General features: G+C 33.4%; 1 protein-coding gene across 2 annotated transcripts in view; it reads left to right on the forward strand.

Moving 5' to 3' along the window:
* Positions 1-19,403, forward strand: part of GRID2 (glutamate ionotropic receptor delta type subunit 2) — a 1,428,522-nt gene that overhangs the window by 271,586 nt on the left and 1,137,533 nt on the right. For both annotated transcript variants that reach the window (XM_057547452.1, XM_007184090.2), the window contains exon 2: positions 2,854-3,009. In XM_057547452.1, coding sequence (XP_057403435.1) covers positions 2,854-3,009 — 156 coding nt within the window. The remainder of the gene's footprint in view (positions 1-2,853; positions 3,010-19,403) is intronic.

Raw genomic sequence — 19,403 nt, forward strand, 5'->3', positions numbered from 1 at the left:
ATTCAGGTGACAGGATAGGTCAGAAATTAATGTCTATTACATATGTTGATTACATCAATAAAATATTAATAGTCTGGGTATTAGCTATATAATAGTGTAATTAAGAAATAATTTATGTATCAGTTTAAAAAATTTCTTCACCCTTTTCTCATGTTCTTAGCCATGGCAGGTATTCAAATACATAGGAAACGTAAAGGAAGCATTTAAAAAGGCTGGTCAAAGTAGTCAATGAATCCATGCAAACATAGAAGAGCAGTGGTAAGAGAAAGCCAAGCTGACACAGTAAGCCTATTAGACACTCTGCCTTCTCTAGCAAAAAGTAATCATTGCTTGCTTTCCCATGGTGAAGCCACATAGGGTGGAGAGGTCAAAAGTAACTTGCCACACTTGTCAATAATGGACATAGATCCATCCTTGCTTTATCATGAATTGACTCTAATAATGCATGTTTAATATCATAATTATCTTTTGCTAGAAGACTTGGGGCTTCAGCTACAGAATTATTAAATTAACAAAATTGATAGATGTAAAGTGTGTCTGCTTCTGTTTATACATATATGTGTATTTGTGTGTATGTGTAAACATATACATGCATATTTGTGTTTGCATGTATAGTGTGTTTATCTTTTCATATGTGTATATAATACCTGTATTATATTTATATGTGGAAAAAAGTCATTTTTATATACACATAATTTTATTTTTTCACACTGTAATGAATATAGTCAAGAAACATGTATTATGTGTATATGGATGTGTATGTGGATATGTACATATATAGTTATTCCTTTATCATGTTATTGACCCTGAGGTATATGTCTCTTTTTGTCAACAGGGTCTTCATTAGGTTTATTCAAAAATACAAAAAGTACATTGTCCCAATGATTTATGATTAAAAAGTAAATAATTTAAAAATGTGTGCTTGCTTAGAACTGGAAGAGTCAGAATGAATGCAAATAAAGTATGCATGGCCAGATGGGAAAGAAACTCCAGATATGCTGTAAAGTCAGAATCCCTGTTAGAACACTTTTATGTGTTTTGGGTGCAATCCTGGAAGGCAGTATCCCATAGTGATGTAAAGCAAGGATGTTGGAGTAAGGAGGTAAAAGCTCTGGCCCTTGTTGTGGAACTTTAGGCATATTTCTTGCATGGAATCCTAATTTTAAAAACTGTATGTGTGTGTAGTAGTGTACATATCACATAGTTATTTTAAGGATTAAATTAAATACTGTAATATGAAGAAAATAATAGAACATGTTAAGCTTTGTTTGGATTATATTACAGTATTTAAAAAAAGAAAACACTAGCATGTATTGAGACATATTTAGTTACCACAATTTACTTACATTTCGCAGGCATAGTATCATTTAATACAGTTAATAATCCTTACAGATGGATATTATTTTTACTATTAGATATTACAGGTGATGAATGTGGAGTTTAGAATTTGAATCCCTTGCTCAAGGTCATATACTTAACAAATGTCAGAGTCAGGATTTGTAATCAGTTTACTCTTAGAACTGGGATGTTTAATCAATACACTGACAAACACACAGTCAAATCAAAGTTAGCCACAACTCTTTTCATCATCATCATCATTATTACATATGAAGGAAAAATGCCGTAATTATTCACTAGAACTTATGTTAGTTCTTCAGGAAATATGTCTCCATTACTTCTGCTCAGAGATTTGTATGTCTCTAAATTTTTTTTTTTAAACATCTTTATTGAAGTATAATTACCTTACAATGGTGTGTTAGCTTCTGCTTTATAACAAAGTGAATCAGCTACACATATACATACGTTCCCATATCTCCTCCCTCCCGCATCTCCCTCCCTCCCACCCTCCCCATCCCACCCCCTCAGGCGGTCACAAAGCACCTAGCTGATCTCCCTGTGCTATGTGACTGCTTCCCACTAGCTATCTATTTTACATTTGGTAGTGTATATATGTCCATGACACTCTCTTACCCTGTCACATCTCACCCCACCCCCTCCCCATATCCTCAAGTCCATTCTCTAGTAGGTCTGTGTCTTTATTCCCGTCTTGCCACTAGGTTCTTCGTGGCTTTTTTTTTTTTTCCCTTAGATTCCGTATATATGTGTTAGCATACTGTATTTGTTTTTCTCTTTCTGACTTACTTCACTCTGTATGACAGACTCTAACTCCATCCACCTCATTACAAATACCTCCATTTCATTTCTTTTTATGGCTGAGTAATATTCCATTGTATATATGTGCCACATCTTCTTTATCCATTCATCTGTCGATGGACATTTAGGTTGCTTCCATGTCCTGGCTATGTGTCTCTAAATTTTTAATAAATATTATTGAATTTACTATTGTAAAAGATACTGAAACTCTTGTTCAAAAAAAAAAAAGAGGAAAGAATGAAGGAAATAAAGAGAAAAAGTAAATTAAGATCATTGTAGAAATTTGATTCCTATTTACTTTATGAATGGACTCTCAGAAAATTTCCTGATTTTTCTCCTATTATTCAGAAAAGAAAATTCTACAAGTTATGAATTCTTAAAGATCTCATGACATGAGACATTCAGTGTATTTAACCACTTTGTCCTGCAAAGGCTTTTTGTATTTATTATAATGTCTTCCCGATACTCTTCCAGCAAAACACTTTGATGTACTCTTCATCATTTCCATTTGGGAGAACTAACTGCATTCCTGCTTAGCTCTCACACTGCTTCCAGTACAATGTGTTTCAGTAATAAATAAAGTGCATGCTTTAAGTGAAAGTATACGTTTTTCAATTCATAAGTCTCTTTGGCGTAACTCCGGAGGGCATGACAGAATATTTATGTTATTGTTTAATGGCGATACTCACTTCTTTCTAGGAGCAATTTTTGATGAATCTGCCAAAAAGGATGATGAGGTGTTTCGCACGGCAGTTGGCGACCTCAACCAGAATGAGGAGATCTTACAGACTGAGAAAATCACATTTTCGGTGACGTTTGTTGATGGCAACAACCCTTTTCAAGCAGTTCAAGAAGGTAAGGTCCATCAGCACTCCACTTTTTATTTTGTTTGTTTCTTTGGTTCAATTCAAATGGCAATGAAATTAAAAATTTAAAATGCCATTAAACATGGACATCATTTTTGCATCTTTGCTGCATTGCTTTTCTTTTAGAGTATTTGGTAGATTTTAATCCTGTGTTCCACTTCTGAAAGGGCAGAGTGTGGAAAGTTATTGTTTTACTTGAAATATAATATGAAAATGGTCATAAATATTTACAATAAAAACTTTACAACATTTTATGACTTCAGTGTAAATGAAGCATTCCTTAAAAATACGACTTTCTATCTGAATTTTTACTTTTGTCTTCTTTGAGGTAAGATAAGAAAGGAATTTATGTACTTACTTAAATTTACTTAAAATAAATTTAAGTAAATTTGTTTACTTCCTTCTTTGAGAAGGAAGTTTTCCTTCTCAAAAGTTTTCCTTTTGAGAAGGAGAACTTTCAGACACCACATACAAATCAAAGATTTTGTGCTGGGATCCTAACATACTGACCTAGGCTATAAATTTTTTACTCTCTACAGTGTGCCAAATACTAAAGCACTTTTCTCCATTCTCTCTGTATACTTGAGTGAATTAAAATTTTTCATAGGTACAAAGTCATACAAATACAAATTATTTTTATTATACTGGAAGATCATTTATATGAACAAAGGTTTTGATTGAAAGATCATACACTAATAAAATTCTAGTTTTGATGCTATTATTCTAATGAAACATTTAGCCTTTTGATTGGCAAAGTAATCATTGCCCATGAAAGTATTTGTTGTTAATCTATTTTATATTTTATTGTGATAATATATGTAGACTAAAGATACTAATACAAAATTAATTTAGTTAAATAAAACATTTATTAAAAACTTAAAGAGGATTTGGCAGAAGAAAATATGGACAAGATATTAAATGGAGTAAAGTTTGGCAGGAAACTTTTTAAAGAAAAGTATTGAAGAGGTAAGAAAGATAAATGTTTTTAATTTAATGTATCTGCATGATATACAGGTAACCTTTTTTGGAATGTGTTTTTGATCAGTGGCATTGGCTACTATCAAAGCTTATTTTTGCTTATTTCTGTCAGTAAGGGAATGGTTAGAATGATTAGTGGTCTAATGGATTTTACTTCTTATTAATTTGATGGAGTGAAAAAATATTATTTTAATAAAATGAACAGAAATGTGTTAAGTAAAAGTTGTTTTGCCGTAAAATAGGTTGTTCATATTAATATGATGGAATTTTAATTTTAATAAGCAAACATCAATTTAAAAAATCAGATTAATAGAAGCACCCAGTTATTTTCTTACATTTTAAATCAGAATTATCCTGGGAATTTGTAACTTTAAATCATGGTTATGTTGATAAATTTTCTATAGAAATGTTTAAAAGCTGTCTAAATTAATGTTAGAATTCATAAAGCAGTCTGCAAAAACAATAAAGTAGAAATTGTGGAAAATACCAAATAATGTAAAAGAATATATGCACTAAGAAGTATATATTATTCTTTAAAAGAAGTATATGGTATTTCTTTCTCAACTGTTAGTTTTATTGACTGGAATGAGAGCACGAAAAAATTAGGACTGACTGACTTTTGTGACTGTCTTCTTATTAACTACATATTAATAATTGTAAATTAACTTTGAAGACGTGCTAAAATATTCGTGCTTTTAAAAAATCCACTTTGACTGAAAAAATGTGGATAAAGCAATGAAAAAAATACAATGAGCAGAAGGGAATTAGAAAGACTGAATAAATATGACCCTCACACCTTTTTAGAGACTACAATTTGAAAAATAAAGACAATTTTTAAAGTACCACAGTTAATCTGTTTACATATTGCTTTGTGTAGCCATTCTGCTACCAACTAAATTCTGGAAACAAAAATATCTCTCAAAAGAACTATTGTGACTTGAAAGAATTTGTGGATTGAAAGAAAATTGAGAGAGTAAATAAGTTTTAAGTTTCCAAGATAGAGCCAGCTAGATATTTGTCAAGAAAGAATGAAGAGCTTGACAATTTGCCTGATGGGTTTTGATACTAACAGGATGTTCTGGACCAGTTATTTTGATGGTCTGCTCTGGCTAATGAATCTGAAATAAGTTCTAGGAAACTCTGGAGCTAATTTGTTTCTCCATTCAATATCAAGAAAGATCTCAGCTAATTTTAGAAGTAAAAATAATTCTTTCTAGAGCTCTTATTGTAATTGATTAGTTTGCAAAAATAAGGGAAAATATTCAACTGAAAGAGAACAAAAAAGTATTCCGGAGTATTTTCTTAAATGTTTTGAGGAAGTATTTTAGAAGAAAACTTCAACTGAACCATCAAAGATGGCCAACTTTTCTATCATCATATCTTGGCTGCAATACCATTAAAATCTATAATAGAGGTCCTTAAATCAGCTTATTTGTTTTTTTTTTTTTTTTTTTATAGCTACTTTAGCTTATTTGTTTTTTACATTCTAAAGATGGACACGAAATTCAGTGATATCATTATTACCGATTGTTTATGCATTGGCATTCCTGATGAACATCTAAAAATTCATGGTTTTGAGCATGGTTTTGCTGTGATATATACTATTTATGTTCGTGGGTTTTAGATGGCATGGTTAGTAGAAAAATACCAATCTAGTTGATCAGCAGCAGTTGCATTGTATAATCCACTCAGTTCGTTCGTCCTTGGTTTTCCTCATCTATAAATAGTGAAGAAATTAGAACATAAATGATGTATTTTTAAGGTGAATTTCATCTCTATAGATGAGATGTTGCACAAATCTTTAGAACAAATTTCCAGATTTAGATTCTTAAAGGATTATAGAAATTATAATTATTCAGTTTCTCTTTAGAGAAGTCTTCACATTGCTGAAGTTGCCTTCTAGTTTTTTCTGTGGCTGACTTCAAAATTGATTAAAGGATATATGGTAGCTGTCCTTTGTTCTGCTACCTCATCCAACTATTGACAGCAACCCGAAGAACTCATTACTATCACCGAAATCCAGAAAGGGTCTTTTGCAGGTTCATTTGACCTGGACCAAAGCAGCTGTTGCTAGATTTCTCTCCTTACATCTCTTTTGTAGATTGTTTCCTCTGTGGGACCTATATACTGGATATAACATAGATACACAAATGGCTGATGTGAAAGGCACTTCTGTCTCTACTGAAAGCAATAGCAATCGCTTATATTGTTAGCACTTAACTGAGACCAACACCACTATGGGCCATGAAATGTGGGGATTTATAAGAAAATAAGGTCAGGGAATGTAAGGAGAATGCATTTGTAAAAATGTTCACATTGGAAGGTGAATGCAGAAATATGACTGCATGTATAATTCTTGCATACATCAGATGTATCAGGAGGGATGTTAAGCACTGTTGATATTGAATGGCAAGATTCAGTTAAAACATTTTGAAATAATTATTAGGAAAAATACCTAAAAATGAAATGCATAGTGAAAAGAGTGTAAGGATGGATTTATACTGTAGAGTCACAAATGATTCTATTTGAAAGAAAAAGGAGTAACTATCATAATTTTTCTCCTTTCTGCTATGTTAAAAACCATTATAAACAATATAGTTATAAAAGCTGCTTTTAATACAAAAAGCAGTCATGATTGAGATTGCTTATCTTCCAAGTTGCAGCCTGGTGCACCTTTAACTTACTCCTTTGTACACCAGGACGTGAACATTGATTGCTCCCAAAGAGTCTTGTAAAAATAGACATCTCACTTTAATACAGTGATGATTTCAGTTGGATTTGCCTCATATATCTTACAAAATAAAACTACTGTTAAGTGTAAAACAATAAGACTGCTTTTATTTATGATTTCTGAAATCAGTCTCATTTCTTTATTTTTAATATACACGTATCCGTATCATGTGTGTAAAAGGGATAACAGAAGAGTAGCAGAGCCATAAACAGTATAAGGAAATCTAAGTAGGAAAAAGCACTTCTCTGAAACACATCACAATTCATTGTGAATATTTCTGGTGCCCTAGGCTAAATCTGAGTTCAAAGAAGATGTAAATGTAAAAGAATGATTTATGTGGCTGCACTATTTGATGCTTTATTCCACGGCTTAGTCTCATAATTTATATTTCTCTCTGCTTTAATAGGATATTTTTACTGTGATAAAAAAATCTGCTAATTCCAAAATTCTTAGATTGGATTCTGCAACTTTCCTAGCATAGGTTTGCAGTGTGTATAACTTATCAGCCAGTGTTTCCTGGACCAATTTTGATAACTCCAATTTCAGCTTATTTTTTGAATTGCCTGACAACTGAACTTGAAAATTAGTGGCTCCAGGAACCAAGAAAAAATCTCTGAACATCCTGTAGTTATAATTCTTCTCATTCATTCATTTGTTCATTTTTCCCATTTTTTCATTCCTTCTTCCCTTTCCACATCAAGGCCAGTGTCGTACTTTGTCTCTAGGCCCAACGCTCTTTATGTAACTGGTGCCTAGCTACACGTGCGAAGGGGTAGAGGAATAGTGTTGCAGCTGACCGGCCATCTTCAGACACTCACAAAGCAGGAGGGATTCTCGATGTACATTTGGTGGCTGTCTGGACCACCTGATTCTCTCCATGAGTCTGGGATGTTTAGGTTGGTCAGTTCCCCAGTGCCAAGTTCTGGATCACTTTTCTCCCTACCGCCACTTTCTAAGGACTGGCCTATAAGATCTGGATTCAGAATCTGCTTATTGTGTGATCTTTAGTACTTATTATCAATGTAGTATTAAAATATAAAGAATTCTATATCTGTTAGGGACAACTCAGGCATGCATTCTTTTAATTATCTCATACTATGCCTTTCCATTAAAGAATTGCCCATCAGGAAGGATTAAAATAATATGTATTGGGAATCTAATTTTGAGGGTACCCAGTGAAATCAATCTATCCAAATACTTATTAAAAACCTATTACTGTTCCAAGATTGGGCCAGCTACAATAGGAGATAGCAAATGAGAGGAAAGAATGTCTGCTTGCAGGAAGCGTAAACATGTACCTGAGGTGGGCTGTGGATTTTTAGAGCATGAAAAGACATTATGTCGTTGCCTTCTACGTATAACTTGTGTTTTTAATTGTGTTAATAGTAGAAAGAAACATGATGTTCTAGATTTTTAAAACATTTCTTTTTCAGAAAAGAGAGGGAATTTCTTTTTTAAAGAAATTCAGTATTTTTAATATAATTTTATTGAAGATACACATTGCAAAGCTAAATTTTATTCTTTTTTCTGTGATTTATTGTTGTATTCCCGTATTGGTAAGCCTTTCCCTTAAGTCATTCAATACCACACTTTTAAAGTAACAGATCTCTATTACTATGAATAGATTGAAACACAGATATTTATAGGTCTTTATATCATAATTTTATAGCCTTTCTGCTTTGGGGTCTTTTACCTACTATCTACAATTGTGTACTGTTGTGTAAGTTACCTCATAAAATATATATTTTAGCAATGTGTGCTGCTCTGGATCTTGTTTTATTTAGAAGAATCTTTAGCAGCTTTCTATGAAAGCTGTGTTTAATGGAAGTAAAGATGTATTCTTTGGTTGTTGCTTAAGTGTTCTTTCTTTCTACCAAATATTTTTCTTGTAATAATATCATACCCCTTTCTTCTGTTCTCTTGCTACCTCTATGGATAGAGTGAATGATTATGGAAGCATAATTCAGTTTTTAATCGGCCTTTTATGATACTGATTTGGTAAAAGAATCACCTATGTGTCATAAAGTGACTCGGAATATATGGCTTATGAGGTTAAAAACCACACTTATGTACACTCTGCAATTGTAATGAGTCATAAAAATAGTTTGTTCATGTTGATAAACCAAAAATGACTTAACTATATTCAGAATTTAAAAACTACTATCAGTAATATCCAACTTTCACATGATCCAGTCTACTTGCTTAATTTGAGAACAAAAGTAATCCGACTTTCTATTTTAACATTTAACAACTTATTTTTGCATGTACTTGGCAAGTATTGTTAGATTTATGGGAATCACATTATGCATAGTCTTGTAGTATCCATACAATATTTTGTCAAATTATTTTGTAATTTTCAAAAGAATCATCATTGAAACACTTTCTTTTAAAAGCAGGACACACAAGCCAATGTGCAATAGGTAATTGCATATTCTGGGAAAAAAAGAATGACTCAGCAAGTACTTTTGGGGTGCCTCTAAGCTTTCAGCCTTGAGCAGATCACTGTGTATAATGCTGTGCTCTCCACTGGCTGCCTTATAATCTTAACACAGTTAGCTTAACCTTTATTATCATGTGTTAGATCCTGACCTACAAGTGCTCCTCTTCCTTTTGACCTCCCATTACAGTGCTTTGTAAAAACTCCTCATTCATCCCCTTTTTGATCCTTGATTCTTCATATTGTACTATGTTCACTCACAATATCTACATTTGGTTCAGTATGTGCTTTAATTTGATACCATTTATACTGCTTGGGGGAAAAAAACATGGCAGTTAAGCGCATGGGCCATGGAATTAGATAAATCTGCCTTTATATGAATGCTGCTTCATCTATTACCTGTGGGACCTTGAACACACCTATTGTATCTGAGCCTCAATTTATTCATAAAATGGGGATAAATACGTACTCCATAGGAATACTATGATCATGTGATTGTTGTATGATGAGTACCTGGGGTAACAATTGTGGTTTGTTCCTCTACTAATCTAAATGCATTTTAATAATAGTGGAGTACATGATGACTTAGCACCATTGCATGTGTCCATTATAAATTTATATACCTTCCCAAACATCCTTTACCACATGTATTGGTAGTTCCCATGCATACCATTGATAATACTAAGCTTAATAACTGCCTAGTCAGTGTCTTTTATTTTCCCCCTTGTTGTTCCTTATCAAGATCCCTAATGCTAGCGCTGAAAAAATGTTATATAAATTAAATGCTTCTCCTTTTTTCTGTCTTCAGGGGATAGTTGTGCTAGTCAGCACAGGAAGATGAGAATTACACTTGTAGTGTAATTTATTTGGCAAATAGTAGTGATATTGCAACATGTGTACTTAGGGTTGGGAGGATTTAAAATACCTTGTTACCATTTCTGGGAAGTAGAGAAAGCCTGTGGGGACCAAATTAAAGCTTTCTGATGATTTGTGTAGGCTTAATACAATCAGTGAAGTAAATAAGGCACTGAGTCATAACTAAATGGAATTCAGTTGTAGAGAGGCATAATGTAGAAGAGTGATATATGTGAAGGTCAAATATAGAAATGAATTCAAGGAAAACTTTATACTTTGAGAGGTGCATCGTCTCTGGTATTTTGAGTTTATTTCTGACATGATTGTTTAAAAGGTTATCTTTCTATGTTCTGCACTTTTTTATTTCAATATGGGCAAATATTAACTCTAAAAACTTGATCACTGGTTTCTTTGAATTTCCAGTATTTTCTTCAGTAACTCATAATATCATGTTATTTTCTCAGGAATTCATGGCTCATTTCAAGACATATTTGCTTTTTGGTCCCTGATAGACTAATATAATATGATAATAAGAATGGCTAAGCTGATTCCTTAAGCTGTATTTTCAAACATAAAAAAGACTTAAAAACATAGAAAAGACATAAAATGTCTATTATACATGAGGAATATGTTTCAAAGTAAAAAATACATATGTTTTCTCAGAATTTTTTTTGGGGAAAAAAACTGTTCTACAAATCAAAGCCAGATATGATCTTTGTATAGAAAATGTTTTTGAATAGAATGACTTTGAATAATCAGTGATAATTTTTGTACCTTACTTTTGAACTTACACTTATATAAAATCAAACAGAATACGTTGAGGTGGTCCTGTGTGCTTATTCATATTATTAAAACTGAGCACGGTGTAGGTAGCTCTGATGATAGAAAGTTACTAGGGGATTAAAAAAAAAAAAGGTGACACATTCTTATTGGTCAAAGAGAAACTGACACATCAGCCTCATTCTGTCTGCTCCCAAATCCTGTTCTTATTCTGCTACATTAATTTGTCAATAATCTTTATGTTTGAAATTTTTGAGTTTATCTTTTTATTATTTTGAATTTCTAGGTAATTTTGCCCAGTTTAAAGGAGTTTTACCTCTATATTAACTCATCATATATATACATTTATATATGCACACCCATACAAATACATATGCTTATATTAAACTATATATTAAACTATGTCTATATGTTATATACCATATATGCCATACATGCCATCATATATACAAATGTGTATATGATATATATGTACCATATATATTATATATATTATATCTCTATCTATCTATCTCAAAATAAGTTCACCAAGCACTTCTTTCTTGTGGTAATCCTTCCAAAGTTGATTCATGCTTTTCATGGGTAATTTTAACCCCCTATTTACTATATCTGTTACAGTGGAACAAGGCAGGTTTGTTGTTAAACCACCATTATTCATTATCAAAAATTTATGCCAGGGCTCCATGAGAGCACAGAATGAATCACTAGTTTACACTTCCTTTCCTTGGAAATTGCTTAAACCTTAAATATGAGAAGGGCAGACCAACTGGAAGAGAACTATGAATCACCAAGAACAATTCATTATTCTTTAAAAAATGAAAATGACAAGTGTTCATTTATTTGTAAGATACATTTAATGCACGAGTCAGTACACTGTATTAGGAGTTTATACAGATGAGTGAGATAAATTAACCTCAAGCACCCAAGGAATTTATAATCTAGTAAGAGAGATATACAAAAAGAGCTAAAGAAGCAAATAAATATTCTTTTTTTTAAAAGGGTAGAATGGCATAAAGCAAAGCAGATGATACTATGGTGATACTATGATAACAAATAACAGGTGGGCTGTGTGTGTGTGTGTGCAGTTTAAAACCAGGAGTTCACTTTTGATGGAGTGATTATGGAAAATACAAAAAGGAACATTTATGCTAAGATTTGAAGTTTCCAAGTAGGTAGCCATGCAGATAAGAGGAAATAGCATTCCAGGCAATTACATATGAGAAAACCGTTTGGAGGCAGGGCTTGCTCCATGTGTTTGAGGGATTTGATTATCTTTTGAACACTCAAGTTTTTATTCTGTTGCTTTGCAAATGTTTATTTCCATCAGTGAAGTCATTATTTGCTGGGTAGCAATGTTATTCATGAGTTCATTACCCAAATCTGCTTCAGTTTTTCCCTTTGGAAATGGAGTGCGTTCTAAAGGAAATTCTGATGGTCCTGTGGGTCTCACTGACATCTGGGGCGTGGGGATGTCATTCTTGAACCCCTTTGGGATTTGAAATTCACCTGTCTGTAACTGATTTTGATTATAGGTATGGAAACATTTGGGCTTTTCATATAAGTGAAAAGGAAAAAGGAATGAGACGAAATATTAAAAAAGAAAGAATTTTACTCAATTTTCTTGGTCTTTTAATACAGAGTAATGCATGAAAGAAACATCATTTTGTGGCTTTTATATTTGCTGTATACTCTTGACAAAAGAGCCTCATTTGGAAAGCCCAAGAATGAGAAGTGGCATTTACTTATAGCTTATTATATTCCATGAGCTGTTAGAAGTGCTTCATTTTTTTCACCTAATCTTTAGACTGCCTTATAAGCTATAAGGCAGTATAAGCTACTCTTACTAGCTTTTGACAGATGAAGAAACTGAGATACAGTTAGGTGAGCTAACTGGTCACATCTGAAACCTTTAAAATAGTTCCTGGATTACTCTGGTTTCTGTTTAAGAATGCTAATTGGGAGTCCCAGACATATATCAGTGGGGGGAGGGGAGTGAGTTCAGGGTATGTATTTTCTGTCTCCTGAGTGAGGTCACCTTGAGCTGGGTGTTTACCTCAAACCAAAGTCACGCTTTTCTGAAGGCAGCCTGCTCTTTGTCACTCTTATTCAGGACTCCACAAATTTCTCTCCTCTCTATCCTCTGGGCCTAGGACTGGTTACTACCTCACTGCTACGACCTCTGAATTCTTGTACTACTCCTCATTTTTCTGCTGCATCCCACCCATATCTGTGTAATTTATGTCTTTGAAAAATAAATCTTTCTCAAATTATGCTGTTTTGAGTTTGCCATGGTTTCCTATTGGGATTTTAGCTCGTATCAGTATTAACTACTACATTCAACTGCCTATGCATAAAAGCTCATCTTAGCTCACTCTATGTGAGTTGATGACTTGTTCAATCTAATCAGGAAGTGTTATCTGTTGGAATGTATTATTCAGACTAATGCATGCACATCATATTGCAAAACTTAGAAAGAACACCTCACACAGACCTTTATCTTCTGTCTTTACAAGATGAACTCTTCATGTTCGTTGGTATTTTAGCAGCACAACAAAGGCTGACTTGATGTTAAAGATGCTGAGAGGCAGCGTCCCTCCAGAAGGGCGTGAGGTCTGACCAGAAGCAGGACTGATCTCCAAATGGCCACCCCACAGCATGGTTGAGTGACTTCTCTTGGAGAAAACATAATTCTTTTTACTTAAAATAATATGACAAATGGAATGAACTTGATGAAAACTAATGTTCCAGTTGTGGATCTTAAATGTCTCTTTTTGAAAATCCTCTACTTTAAGGAAGTTGATGAATCTGTTGTTCACAAATTCTTGAATATTTTACTCTGTTTTCTATGGGGAGAATTTCCTTATATCTTTTATCCCATCCTTTGTAGGAGTGCTTTATTGTACAAACTAGACTCCTTATTAAGTTGCTGTAGGAAAAAAATTAAAAAAACATATTTTATTGTTGGACAAATTGCACAGCCAAGAATTTTTGGTTACCTAGTAACTTATAAAGAGTAATAAGGAGAAAATAGCAAGTTACAAAAGAACTGTTTTGCATTTTATCTCTTTATTTCTGAGACCCATGGTTTAGTAGATACTAATGAACAGCAAATGGCCAAACAGCAGGCAGCAGAGAAAGAGTAAACAGAAAAGGTCCACAAAAGCATAACCAACATTGTAAGATCCTTTATTCCTTCCTTCGTCCAACATTATTCAGCATCCCAGTACAAGATAGTGAGGTAGAATTAGTGAAGAATGTAGATGTAACTTAGGAGCACTCTGCATCTTCAAGGATTTAAACCACTAAGGAAGAATAAATATATGTGCACAGATAACATAATTACTAGGCAGTGGTTTCTTGGGGAACAAAATACAAAATTCAGTAGAAAATGAGATGATTTACAGCCTAGGGATAGTGAGTTAAGGGACAAGGTAAAGAAGAAATAAAGAGGAAGAATAGTAAGGCATGCTTTCTACTCTGAAAGGGGAAAAGATCTAATCAGAGAAGCAGCCATGTTCAAAAATACATCTTTGTGACTGAAAAATATGATCTGGAGGTGGGGCTGGGCTGAGAATGGAAGCATCAGGCCACAAGGACAGAAAGGTAACTTTTCTGTCAAGGTGTTTATCTTGTTCCCAGCTTCAAGATCACACCTTTCCAAAACCAGTGGTAGAATAGTGAATTCAACATGGAGAAAATCATGATTCAGCAAGTAAAATTAAGCATGAATAAAGACATTAATAATGACATCAGCCTTCATATAGCAAAGTCTTAGTGTTTTTTTTTTTTTTTTTGGTAATGCAGCAGAAGTACTGAAAATGATTTGAGCTCAAAGTGGCTGCTTCAAAAGCACAATGCCTCCGCTGTGTTTTAAGAGCAAGTGATATTTTTAAAATAATTATTCCACATCTACAGAAGAGTAATTGCTTTTCACATTAAAGAAAGAGATAAGCCCTCAAGTTTTATAATATAAAAGTGTTATGCATATGCATTGACTAATGCTCTCAGAGGATTTTTACTACACATTTGGCATTGTGTGCTGTAACTCAGAGTGTCATGGCACTGTGCTGTTACATGAAAACATGGATTGTTTCCTAACCGAGGTGGACAGAAGTAGGTGAAGAATAATGATATCCTGTTTTGTGGTTCTTTTATATGCACAGTCTGTGATTACTCTCTTTTCTTTTTCTTTAAGTGAGGTAGTTGTTTTAAATTAAAAATATTTTTTTATTGGTCATATTATTAAAGTAGCCAATGAAGCTTGTTTATTTGAATAAAAAATGCTCTGCAATCTGTGAAAATCAGCATTCATTGTTTGTTAATTATTGATTAATTTATTTTTCCATCTAAATAAATATTATTAAGAGCTTTTAATTTGCAAAATACTATAATTATTGCTGAAAGAGATATCAAGAGGAATCAATGTGGTTTCTAGCTTCAAGTATCTTATGTTTAGCAAGTAACAGACATAAGTAACATTAACATATATATAAGCAATTGTGAAGCAAAGTGTAATCAATTATAAAGTTCTCAGTAGCAGTAAAATGAAGTGTTACGGGATTTCTAGGAGTGCTGATCTTAGTTTTATATTTTTACTTTCTTCCTCACCCACAGCTAGAAATAATTGTTTGTTTACTGCATGTTCAGTGTGACCCCAGTATTTGGTACCAAACATAACAGTACATTTGAAGTAATTTGACATCATCTCAGCTTTGTTGCCAACCTTGCTGTGCTGCTAATGTATGTGCGTTCATTCAATTTATTTGATAATATTTATTGAATGTCTACTCTGAGCTAGGAATTATTTTAGGAACTCATAGTATAGTAGTGAAAACATAAATATCTTGCTCTCTTGGAATGTATATTCTAGTTGAGGGAACAACAAATTATATATACAATTTCAGGTTGAAGAGTTGGTATGAAAAAATTTTTTAAATGAAGCAGCATAAGAGGGATAACGATGATGAAGTTAGGGGTATCATTTTAAGGAGAACAGTCAGGAAAAGAGCTCTCTAAGGAGATGATTTTGAGCAGACCTGAAAGATGACAGGGAGCAGGTGATGTGGGCCCCTCGGGATGGCAGAGAGTGTGTACAGGTTCTGGTAATAATATCAGCAACTCAAATTCGCCTGTCTTCTCAGGACCACGTTAATACCTGATTTCCATTAATTGTGGACCTATTTTATTTTTGTAACTACATGTAAATTATCTGGCCAGTACCTGTAGTCTCTTACATCTTCAGGCCCTGCCTGGTTTTTGCAAATTTGTTTTGTAAATTGAAGCCCTTATTTGAACTTCAGCCCTAGGATTGATGCCAGCCACCTATCTCCACACATTATAGATGCAGCCTGTCTGACTTTCTGTTGTGTGTAGAAACCCTGTCAGCAGGCTTGTGAAGAGAGTCAGTGTACCTGCTAGTTACTTAAGCTTAATCTCTTCACCATCAACAGTTTGTATGGATTATTGCTATTATCTGTTACCATAAGTTGAATAAACTGTTTTCATCCACTGTATTAAACTGTTCAAAATAGATTCTTCTCCTCTTCCACGGTAGCAGTTTTAGGTGGATCCATACCCCCCACCCCCAATAGAACTACATTTTCAAGGTTTCCTTGCAGTTATATAGAAGGCCAATAGAATGTGAGTGGAAGTATGGACAAGTTACAAGTCGTTTCCAACTTAAAGACAAGTTACTTGCCCTAGACAACACTTCTCCCCTTTCAATGAACTGGAATATTGCTGTGTCTGTGACCCAGCTCTCACCATGCTGGTAAGGACTATGCACTAGCAGGTTTCAGAGGAATGAGACAGAAGGAACCTGGCTCTCCTGTAGAGCAGAGCTGCCCTGCATGAACTGTTATATATTAGCATGACCCCCTATCTTATTTAAACCTACCCTCTTTGGGTCTTCCTTGTTCCAGTAGCTTAAACCTTAGCATAACAATTATAAGTACCTCCATAAACATCTTACCATATGAGACCGATATTCTACTGCTCCTGCTACCCTGGGGAGGATACCCAATGTTGAGGAACCAAATACTCCACTTCTGTTTTTTTGCCACCACAGTTGTGTCTGTCTTCCTTTTTGCTTCTGCTTCTCCTCCTCCTCTTCTTCCTCCTCCTCCAACAGATGCAGTGAGGTATAATTTACATATCATAAAATCCATCTATTTTAAATGACGATTCAGTTATTAGTAGTAAATTTACAGAGTTGTGCAACCATTACCAAAATCCAGTTTTTACAGCATTTCCATCACCAACAAAATCCCTCATGCACATTTGCAATCAGTCAGTCCCCATTCCCACATCAGCCCCAGCCAACCGCAGATCTGTTTCTACAGATTTATTGCTTCCAGGCATCTGATGTCAATGAAATTAGACAATATGTAGTCTTTTGTGTCTGACATCTTTCACTTAGAAGGAGTTTTAGATGTTCATACATGTTGTAGCATGTATCAAGAATATATTTCTTCCAATGATGAATAATTTTCCATTGTAGAAATATCACATTTTTGTTTTTCCACTCAAAAGTTAAGAGACTTTGGATTGTTTGCACTTTTTGATTATTATGAAAAATGCTACTATGGATATTTATGTAAAAGTCATTGTAAGGACATATATATTTTATTTTGAGTCATAATCTGCTTGGACTGCTGTAACAAAACACCGCAGACTAGGTGACTTAAAGAACAGAAATTTATTTTTTCACAGTTCTGGGCAGCAGGATAAAACTTCTAGTAGTGTTGGTGTCTGATGAGAACACTCTTGGGTTGCTGCCTTCTTCCTGTATGCTCACATGTCCTATTCTTTGTGTGTGCATGGAGGGAGAGAAAAAGCAAGGTCTTTGGTGTCTCTTTGTTTAAGGACACTAATCCTTTCAGATCAGGCCCCACCCCTGTGGCCTCATTTAACCTTAATTACGTTCTTAGAGGCTCCATCTCAAAAATGCAGTCACACTGAGGGTTGAGGGCTTCAACACTCAGATTTTGGAGGGATAGAAACATTCAGTTCATAACATTTTTCTTGGGTAGATATCTTGGAAGGGGAATGCTCAGTCATATGGTAAATTAATGTTTAACTTCCTAAGTAACTGTGCAACTGTTTTCCAAGATGTGTACAGTTTTACATTCCCTCCAGCAATGTATGAGGAGTCTAGTTTCTTCACATCCTTGTCAGTTTTGTGAAACATATAAAGTGGTATCTAATTAAGGTTTAAATTTCTGTTTCTCTAACGATTAATGATACTGAGTATCTTTTCCTGTGCTTACTGGCCATCTGTATAATTTCTTTGATAAAGTGTTTGTCCAAATCTTATTTGTATTTAATTAGATTTTATGATTATTTAACTTTAAATATTCTTTATATATATACTTGATAAAAGTTCTTTATCAGATATATGGCTTGCAGATATTTTCTCCCAGTCTTTTTTCCCTCTCTTCTGAATGGTACTTTTTGAAGTGCAAATTTTAATTTGTTGAAGTTCAGTTTATCAATTTTTTTCTTTTAAGTATCTTGCTTCTGACATCATATCTAAGAACTCTCTGAATAATTCAAGGTCACTATGATTTTTTCCTGCTTTCTTCTTAAAATTTTATATATTTATTTCCTTATATTTAGGCCTAGGAGCAATTTTGTATTTGTATTTGAGTGTGGTATGAGACAGTATTTTGGCATGTGAATATACAGTTTGCCTACTCTATTTCATAGAAAGATTATCCTTTCCTTCATTGAGTAGCCTTGGCCCCTTTGTTGAAAATCAGTTGACCGTAAACATATAGGTTTATTTCTGAACTTTCAATCCTGTTCACTTGATCTATATGCCTGTACTTATGCCAGTAACATATTGTAGACTTACAGTAAGTTTTGAAATTGAGTAAATTCTTTTTCCTCTTTTTTCAAACTTATATTTGACTATTGTGTCCTTCTCATTTTATATAAATATTAGGATCAGCTTTTAATTTCTTCAAAACAGCTTTCTGGGAAATCAACAAGGGTTGTGTTAAATCTATAGGTCAATTTGAAAAAGGTTGCCATCTTAAGAATATTGAGTCTTCTATTTCATGAGCGTAGAATGTATCTCCATTTTTTAGAATGTAATGATTTTAATATAATAATAATATGTTTTATTATTTTAATAGTATTTTTTGCTTTTCACTGTACAAGTCTTATGCTTTTAATTTCTTCCTTAGGATATTATTCAGTTTCATGATACTGTGAATGGAATCATTTCCTGTATTTTATTTTCAGTTTGTTCTTCCTAATATATAAAAATAATTTATATACATATATATATATATATATATTTTTTTTTTTTTTTTTTTTTTTTTGAGCTGGTCACCTGTGGCCTTGAGGAACTCAAAAGTTTTTCATGTATTCCTTTGGATTTTCTACAAACAAGATTATGTTATGCAAATGAAAAGTTTTAATCCTCCCTTTCTAATCTAGATGGCTTTTAAAATTTTATTTATTAAAAAAAAATCTATTTTAATGATTACACTGCTTAGAACCTCTAATACAATGTTGAATATAATTTTGAGGCAAGAAAACCCTTCCTGTTTCCAGTGTTAGATGGAGAACATTTTGTCATTCACATTTGAGTATG

Source organism: Balaenoptera acutorostrata, chromosome 5, assembly GCF_949987535.1.
Source record: "Balaenoptera acutorostrata chromosome 5, mBalAcu1.1, whole genome shotgun sequence".
NCBI lineage: Eukaryota > Metazoa > Chordata > Mammalia > Artiodactyla > Balaenopteridae > Balaenoptera > Balaenoptera acutorostrata.